A 9,114-nucleotide genomic window follows, 5' to 3' on the forward strand; every position below is an offset into this window, starting at 1 on the left:
TCCACTTGCTCTTTTTCCTTATTCTCATTTTTTTTTCATTTTAACTTTCCTTTGTTCAGAATTTTAGTTTCCATTCTCTTTCAAATGCCGCCCCCCCCCCCCACCATGTTTCTCTCTGGAGTAAGAAGTGACTATGAAATGAAATGTTTAGATTATCTTTTTCTTTTTTTCTGTAGGGAATCCCATAGTTTTTGCATGGACCCACTTAAAAACTGTTAATCCAGGAAAGAAGAGGAAAAATAAAGGACAGCAGTTTGTTTTTAAAGTGGCTTGTTTGTAGTGGACTTGGAGGGTGTTCTCGGATTATTTTTCTCTCTCAGAAAGTCTAAGAGTCTTATAGGCTCACTGCCTTGTAAATAAGAAAACATTCCACAGTATTTATTTTTCTGTTACCTGCTGTTTTGCTTTTAGCTAATTTCCTGGTGGAGAAGATACAACAGCCCCTGTGTATGTACCCCTTTTGAAGGTTTGAAGGAGATGATGAAGCACAACAAAACCCCAGGAAATAAAACCTTGGTAGGAATTTGAATTGGAAAGTAGCTCAGGCCATCTGCTGCAGCCTCCATTAGGGCACACTTCTGTTCACATGGCTTTCCTGCAGCCGCTGCCTGGTGAAAAGCTGCTTCTCCAGGAATGGGCTACGCATGGCTTCTGGGAAGCCTTCCCTCACCTGCCCCAGCCCAATTCGTCTCTTTCCTCTTCACATCGCTTGTTAGTTCTGTTGTGGTTGTCACATACAGTTTTAACATAGTGCAGCAAATGTCTGTCTGATTCATCCAATAGATATTTACTGAGTACCTGGCATGTGTCAGACAGTGTTCTAGGTGCTGGGGGCTGTAGCCATCTTTAAGATGATCCTGTGACCCTTGTCCCTTCTGCCTTCACAGTGTTCCAGTTTCCACTGAGAGACTTAAAGGACAGGGATCTGGCAAACGAACTAATACATAAAAGAAGTTCAACTAGTCTTGGGTTGAAAGCATGGGTCAGGAATTCTATCTACATCTTCCCCAGACGAGTCAAACAGCCTCCAGTGACCAAATCCATTCTGTTTAATTAGCTCTGATTTATGATAAAAGTTTGTAGGTACTACTTTTGGGGAGGGAAATTTTCCTTTATCCTTTGTTAAAAAACAAAATTCAACCAAGTAAATTTGAACATCTAATTGGCTTTATTAAGCAACTCATGAATTGGGTAGCATTTCATCTAGAAATTAGAAGGGTGAGCTGAGGAGTTGTACAAAATGCAAGATTTTTACAGGAAGAAGGGTGGGGCAAGGGAGCTATTAACAACAATAAAAAGATTATGTGGGGCCTGGACACCTTGGGTGGGTGGGAAGAGAACTGAAAGAGTTTTTACCATGCAGATTGCCTCTCTTTATTACTATATTGGTCTTGATTACAAAAAGAATGGTTTTTCAAAATTTATTTTTCAATTATAATTGGCATACAATATTAGTTTCAGGTGTACAAAATAGTGATTAAACATTTATATAACCTCACGAGCTGATCACTTGATAAGTCTGGTACCCATCTGACACCATACATAGTTATTACACTATAATTGACTATATTCTCTATGCTGTGCTTTACATCCCTGTGACTATTTTTATAACTGAGATTGCCTCTTCTTTCTATGGAGATAGCGAGGGCTCACATGAGAGATTACCTCATTGCTGTTGATTAGAAAAATCTAGACTGGTTGATGAAGATTATGTTTCCAGGAGGGGCTGAAGCTGCAGTTAGATCAGGTATTCAGTCTAGGTTTGCTATCATGGGCTTTTAGCGCTAGTGATGCCATTTTGGGCTTCTGGTTTTCTTTTTAACACCTTTAAGATGTTTATGGCTGGCCTAATCTAGTAATCAAATTGACATGAGACAGATTACCAGGAGAAAAACAAATGAAAAGTTTAGTAACATGTATGTATACCTCCTGTATACATGGGAGAGACTCAGGCAAACAGCAACAGGCCAATATGGCGGAAATCAACACCTTAAATACCATCTTCACATGGGTCAGGGAAGCGACATCCTCCGCAACTAGACTGAAGAGCAAAAGGACAGCAACTTGTCTGTTCCCCTTCCCTGATTACCCAATGCTGTTCCCCTCACCCAATTCCCCAATAAAATCTTAAAAATAAATAAATACCATCTTCAGCTAAAGACAAAAGAAGGTGTTGAGGGTGGAGAGTCAGTTATGGGAGGTTACAAGGAAAAGCACAATAAACAAGGATACATTTGTTATGCAGATTTAAGTCCAGACCTTCTGCATTGATAGTGAAGGCAGGCCTGGTACAAATGGAGATTTCCCTTACAAATATAAATGTCCTTTTACAAAGGGTAACTTCTACTTGGTTTTCAGAGTTTCTTCCAGGTCTGCTGTTACTTCAAATTAATCAGCCTAAAATAAACAGCATCCCAAATAGGCATATTTGGGGTGGCAAACTCTGTTCCCCTTCAGTCCTGCCTTTGAAACTTCAAGAAGTTTCACATTCCAGAAGTAATGATAGATTGTTCCATATCTTATTAAACCAGCCTCAGTCTTGAGAATAGGTTACTTCAGTTAAACTGTGTCTCATTTCAGGAGGTGTTCTTGCAGGTGGGCTGTTAAAGTTAGGCCTATATTGTGCAAACAATCAGGTAATTAATAACAGGCACCTCCAAGGAAACAAAAGCAAAACAAAGGTTAATGATTGGAACAAATTGTCAATCAGTTTTTGAGCCAAGGGGACTGTTACTCAAGAAGATTTCTGGATGTCAAGATCATAGCTTCTTTTAGAGTTTGAAATGTCTCTGATGATGTCATCAGGTGTTCAGGCAAACTTTTTTTTAAAAAGATTTTATTAGGGAATTGGGGGAGGGGAACAGACAAGTTGCTGTCCTTTTGTTCTTCAGTCTAGTTGTGGAGGATGTCGCTTCACTGGCCCATGTTGGTATTATCATTGNGTGTGTGTGTGTGTGTGTGTGTGTGTGTGTGTGTGTGTGTGTGTGTAGGACAAGGGCTGTGTGCCAGGAATCTAGAGGAGGCTCCTCTCCACAGTGTCCGTCCTCATCAGAGAGCCATGGGTGGTGGCACTCAGAACCCTGCAATGGATTTCCCAATCGTAGAGAAGGGGAGCGGGTGGAATGCAAAGGTATGGAGAAGGCTGTGTTCCCCTGCTGAAGATTTCTTTTACTTTATTCAGAAGGGACAATAATACCTGAGGTGGGGAAATAATGGAAATTGATTTACATTTTAGCAATATCTCCGGCAGCTGCATGGAGGATGAACTGGCAGAAGCCAGAGACTTATGGGCGGATGGTTACCACATTGGTCTCAGTGGGAAATGAAGGCTGTGTGTGGAGCTGAAACAGATTTAAGATCATATGAATTGGGATATGTACGGGAGGGAACGAAGGAGATAGCACCAATTGGACTTCATGAGTTTTAAGTGTATTGCTGACAGCTGGGCCCTGACGTCCTGGAATCAGTTGGATATAAGATCTTGAGAGCAGGTGAGTGATCATCCGCTCCTTCTTTCTTCCCCAACGAGCCTGGGCTTTGGAGTCAGGCAGATGCGGTTCAAAACTCCCGCTGGAATGTGACTTCCACGAGGGCAGGATTCCATCTCTGGTTCACAGCTATATACCAAGCGCCTAAAACAGAGTCTAGCATATAGTAGGCGCTCAATAAACGTTTGCTGAATGGATGAAGCAATAAATGAATGGCCATACTCCAGGCATACTTTCCCCATCTGTGAATATACATACCTACGAGGGACTCCCGTTGCTTAAGGAAATCACCTATCCCCGAACTTGACGCACAGTAGGCGCGCAACACGTTATGTTTTTCCTTCCCCTAACAGATCGGGTCCCTAGGCGGCCACAAAAAAGGGCAGGTTTCTGACCCTTGTGTCTTCTCCATTTCCCTTCGCCCCGGCAGGGTCTCGGGGACCGCGTGGGCGCCGGAAAGCGGGGCGGGAGCAGGGGGGCGGGCAGGGGAGCGGGCGCCCGCCGGCGCCTCGCGCGGAGCTGCTCTCCCGGGCTTACGTAAGGCGCGAATCCCGCGCGGCCGGGCCGGCCGGGAGTGGGGGCGGGCGGAGGCGGCGCCGCCCAGCGGGATCTGGGCTGGAATTCTATCCCGGAGCCGCGTCCCAGCCGAGGTGTGTGTTTACGTGACTGCTTTGGGTGGGGAAGCGCCGGACTCCGGCTCCTCGCAGCGGGGGAGCGCATCAGTCAGTCCTCCGCGGAGGTGGGCGCTGGGCTGTCCGCGCGGGCGGCGGGCGGCGGTCGCTGCGATTCCCGGGGATGTGACAGCCACCAGGGAGGGGTCGAGGCGCCGACTAAACGTTGCCTACGTGTGAGGACTCGGGTAGGGGCTCTGCCCCCAGGCCGCCCGGTGCGTGGGGCGACGGCTGGTGCGCTTGGAGTCACCGCGGATCCTGGCTTCCCCTTTTGGTGGGGACTGGCGTGGGAATGTCGGGCGCCCGGACCCCTCCTCAGACGCGGCATGGGGAGCAAGATAGAGGGCAGGATCGAGGTGGGACTGACCAGGCCGACCTCTGAGCTGCAAAGGCTGACCACGCCAGGGGCGGGGGCGCGGAACTTCTCCCGGCGAGCGGCATGGGGGCGAGGAGGGCGGGGAGGTGTAGCGTGGCGTCTTACTCCGCCTTCCAGCCGCCCAGCTGCGGGGCTGAGGGGAGGGGCTGTCTCCAAAGTCTCTCCTTCCCCTGCAGGGGCGGCTAGCGAGTGCCCGAGCGAGCGGAGGGTGTCAGAGGCAGGGGCAGAAGAAACAAAGTTCCCGGGGCTTGTCGGAGGCCGTTGTCCAGGTTGCGCGCTTGGCCGCCCCACTCCTCGCGAAGGCAATGGCTTCCAAACTCCTGCGCGCGGTCATCCTCGGGCCGCCCGGCTCGGGCAAAGGCACCGTGTGCCAGAGGATCGCCCAGAACTTTGGCCTCCAGCATCTCTCCAGCGGCCACTTCTTACGGGAGAACATCAAGGCCAATACGGGTAAGAGGGATGCGGGGGGCGAGGGGCCAGGGTGAGCCAAAGCGGGATCCTGTTAGGCCGGGGAGACAAACGACCGGAGAGGGGCCGGGTCTCTAAGGCCCCCGGGCGCCCTTCCCCCGCCTGCGTGTGGTTGTGCAGGCTCCTACGTGCCGGGGCGCATGCAGTCGGCGGCCCGCAGCCGTGCGGCTTAACCGCGCCCCGGGGAGAAGGCCGAGGCTCCCTGGGAGGAGGGTGGAAGGTGCGCGCGGCTGCTCTCTCCGCCCGGCTTCTCCTGCGTTGGGGGAAAGCCGTAAGCATCCAGCTGAGTGAGAACCAGGCAGCTGACAACGCCGAGCTCCCCTCTCGCCCTGCTCCCCTCAGGCAAACCCACCCCTTCCCCCGCGTCTCCGGCCAACCCCACCGCCCCCTCCTCTCGCCCCGGCGCGCCGCCCACCTGTGGGAGTCCGGCCCGGCTACGCGCCGGGGAACCTGTGGCGCCGCGGGGCTTGCGGCCGAGCGCTGTGCCAGCCCCTCCGCGCCGCCTCGGGCCTCGGGGCAGAGCCCTGGGTGGTTCTGAAAGGCCTGTCTGTTCTCTGCCGCCTTCTAAGGTAAACTCTCACCACGAACTTCCCCTCCTCCCCAAGCCGGGGCCTGGCTGTCAGAGACTAATAGGAGACTTGATCTGATACATTTCATTTTGAATCCAGCTTCCCTGGAAATGGCTTCTTGAGAATGCCTCTCTGGGCTTGCATGGTGAATTTGGGGATATAGGTAGCCTGATCGCTGAGTCTTTCAGGACGGCCCTTCTGCCTCTCCTTCCACCTCCCGTTCACACTAGCGAATTGGCAGTAAAAAGCAAGAAGTAGCTGTTGTGTTGCTTCGAGGTCCGTAACCTTCCTGATGCAGGTGCTCATAATTAGAGCTGCTTTTTATGAAAACTTATTGCAAACGGGGTGCTTTCCTAGCTCTACTGTTCTCAGTGCCCAAGGTGGTCAGTGGCCCATTATGGGCTAAGCACAGATGAATGCGAAGAGGTGGGCGGAGGACTGTGCTGGAAAACAGAAGGCGCAAAATCTAGGAATTAAGTATCTCAAAGGCAGAGTTTTATTCGTGATCTCTTAAGCACGGTGTAAAAGCAACTTTTTATTTTGATTTTTCAAGAAGACGCTCGTCACCACGCCTGTCTCTTAAGGAAGAGTTCTGTGTACCAGGTTACAGCTTGGATTTTCTCTCGCATGTATCGTTACCGCAATTAGGTCTATTTTAATTTTAATACCGCATTCACAGGTATCGTATTCTTTCAGTGTTTGCCTTGCAGTTTGCTGGGAGAGCCGTGTGAGAAGGAAGGCTGGAAGGCTGGTTCTCAACCTGAGCGTTGTGATGAGGTAGGGCTTGTCCATGGTAGGGAGATGGAGGCATAGTGAGGGGAGGAAACGCTCCAGTGGGGTTGAGCCCATTTCTTAGCATTCTCTACACCTGACTTGGTGACTTGTTTCCTTCTGACACGATGGGCTTCACACCGTCCTTCCGGGGACTGGACTAATGCCCCTTTCCATTTTTAAAGAGAATGTGATGGGAAATGGCGTGTTTCTGCTCTTTCTTAGAGATTTTGAAAATATTCCACTTGCTCTTTTTCCTTATTCTCATTTTTTTTTCATTTTAACTTTCCTTTGTTCAGAATTTTAGTTTCCATTCTCTTTCAAATGCCTCCCCCCCCCCCCCCCCCCATGTTTCTCTCTGGAGTAAGAAGTGACTATGAAATGAAATGTTTAGATTATCTTTTTCTTTTTTTCTGTAGGGAATCCCATAGTTTTTGCATGNTCAATGGAATTGTAATAGATAAGCATGATATTGGGGGTGGGAGGGGAATACATGGGGGGAGGGGGGTTGTTACTTTGTGAGGGTGAAAAGGGTAACTATTGCATTGTTCTGTACACCTGAAACTAACAATAAAAAACAAAAACAAAAAAAACAAAGAAAACCAAATTACACAAAACAATAACGTGCACACCCTTAGAAGACAACCCTGGTTATAGAATACATTTGTCCAGCACAGCTTAATTCTCCCAAGAATCTGTCTTTAGTGCGATGAAGTACATGACCTTTGGTGAAGAACCAACAATACTGCAATTTACAATTATATAGTGCTTACTACATGCCAGGCATTGTTCCAAGCTTCTGTGTATACTAATTCACTTAACTTTGCAACAACTCTATGAGATAGAAACTACTACTATCCCCCATTCTTTAGGTGGAAAAAATTAAGCACAGAGTAAGGAACTGCTAAAGTCACACATCTCATAAGTGGTAGAGGTAGAGCCAAGAGCTGAATTTGTGAATCTGTTTCTAGACCCACTTTCTTGTTTTTAAATTTTATTTTATTGGGGAACTGGGGGAGGGGAACAGCATTGGGGAATTGAGGAAGAGGAACAGCCAAGTTGCTGTCCTTTTGTTCTTTAGTCTAGTTGTGGAGGACGTCGCTTCACTGGCCCATGTTGGTATTATCATTGTGCTCTTTCTGGCTGACGCAGATTGGTTGCCGGCCATTGGACGGCCGCTCATGGTGGCTTATGGCAGTTCATACTGGCTGCTGGCCACTCATGGTAGCTTACGGCTGCCCACTGCAGCCTACGCCGTCGTAGGTGACTCATGGCAACCCAGCTCCAGGTCGAGCTGTTGTTCACCATCTTAGCTGTAAAGGGCGCAGCGTCACTGGCCCTCATGTGGGGTCCCAACCAGGGCCCTGCTGCTCAGAGCTGGCATCCTAAGCTAGCTCTTAACCAATGCACCACTCAGCTGGCCCTAGAATGCTAAAGTGCCTTTCTATATTTGGGATTCACTTGGAAATCCTTATTTAATTGGTTTGCCTTACAACTGATCAATGCATTTCTGATCTTTATTCTGCTGTGGGTTTTCTGTGCAACTCTCCAACAAGACACGCCTTTTAAATTATACTCCTTTTCTACACTTCTGGTTTGTCTCTGAGAATGACGTGTCCATAGTGGGATCTATGACCTGGGATGGGGATCTGGAGTCAAGTTTGGAAGTGATGTGATAGAGGTGGTAGTGGAGGTGGTGGCAGTGGTGGTGGTGGTGCTGGTGGTGAAGGACAACTGGAACTCGACCCTGGAGTTGGTAGGCTGGCCTGTGGTCATGGGGTGAAGAACAAAATGGGAATGCCATTTGAGAGCCAGATCAACAGTGAGTCAAGCATCATGTCAAAAGGGGTCTGGCAGCAAGGCCAAAACCTGGGACATAGCAATAATTTGGCAGCAGGAGTCTGACAGATGACCTGGCAGGTTCATGAAGGAAGACGGAAGTTAAAACCTGTGGAGATTCCTGAGAGGGTGGGCCTAGTAGAAAGAACCTTTCATAGGACCCTGGTTGTCTTACCTGGCTGTTGAGGTAGCCAAGACAGTCTGAACATGAGTAACTTTCTCCTTCCTGTTAGTATTTCTCTACATGCTAGCAATCTGATGCAGAACTTCCCCGACAGTCTTAAACCCTTCTTCACGCAAGTACTGGGGAGACTGGGTAGAGTTTAGTGTTATGTGCTTTGACCCTGATGCCTGGAATTAAATCCCAGCTCTGCTACTTACTGGCTCAGTGACGCTGGGTAATAAATTACGCAACCTCTTAGTATTTTAGTTTCTTCATCTATAAAATAAAAAAATATATAACAACAGTGTTATTCAGAGGTCTCTGAATCAGCATAGCACAGGGATTAAAGAGCATGGGTTCTGAGTCAGGATGCTTAATTTATGTCCTTAATCTTCTACTTATGTCTATGATGGGACTTCAGGCAAGTTACCAGATGTCTTGCTTCAGTTTTAAGGTCTATAAAGTAAGAACTAATATTACATATAATAATCTAATCTAATATTATAATATTAAATTATTATAAGGTCAGACAATTAAGCTTGCAAACTCATCCTAGAAAAAGTGCTACATACCTCATTGCTGAATATCACTATGGTCACCTTCGAAGTACTCCTCTTGGGAAGATATGCATCGATGCCAGCACCCAGTTCACCCTTCAAAGCAATTTTGGAACTCTTTTTCTGTAACGGCCATCAGAGCTGTGGTCGTATTACCCTTGATGTCCTGAATGTCATCAAAATGTCTTCCTTTCAATATTTCCTTTATCTTC

The 9,114-nt window shown here is 48.1% G+C and overlaps 1 protein-coding gene across 5 annotated transcripts in view; it reads left to right on the plus strand.

The window, feature by feature from the left end:
* The first annotated feature begins 4,035 nt into the window (after positions 1-4,035).
* AK4 (adenylate kinase 4) overlaps positions 4,036-9,114 on the plus strand; it is a 73,779-nt gene continuing 68,700 nt past the window's right edge. Inside the window, exons 1-2 of one of the 5 annotated variants that reach the window (XM_019646728.1) lie at positions 4,036-4,138; positions 4,712-4,985. In XM_019646728.1, coding sequence (XP_019502273.1) covers positions 4,841-4,985 — 145 coding nt within the window. In that variant the 5' untranslated portion in view covers positions 4,036-4,138; positions 4,712-4,840. Of the gene's footprint in view, positions 4,139-4,158; positions 4,228-4,252; positions 4,348-4,404; positions 4,516-4,711; positions 4,986-6,325; positions 6,350-9,114 lie in introns of those variants that run through there. The other 4 variants (XM_019646730.1, XM_019646731.1, XM_019646727.1 and 1 more) reach the window with 4 other exon arrangements.

Source organism: Hipposideros armiger, unplaced genomic scaffold, assembly GCF_001890085.2.
Source record: "Hipposideros armiger isolate ML-2016 unplaced genomic scaffold, ASM189008v1 scaffold_106, whole genome shotgun sequence".
NCBI classification, from domain to species: domain Eukaryota; kingdom Metazoa; phylum Chordata; class Mammalia; order Chiroptera; family Hipposideridae; genus Hipposideros; species Hipposideros armiger.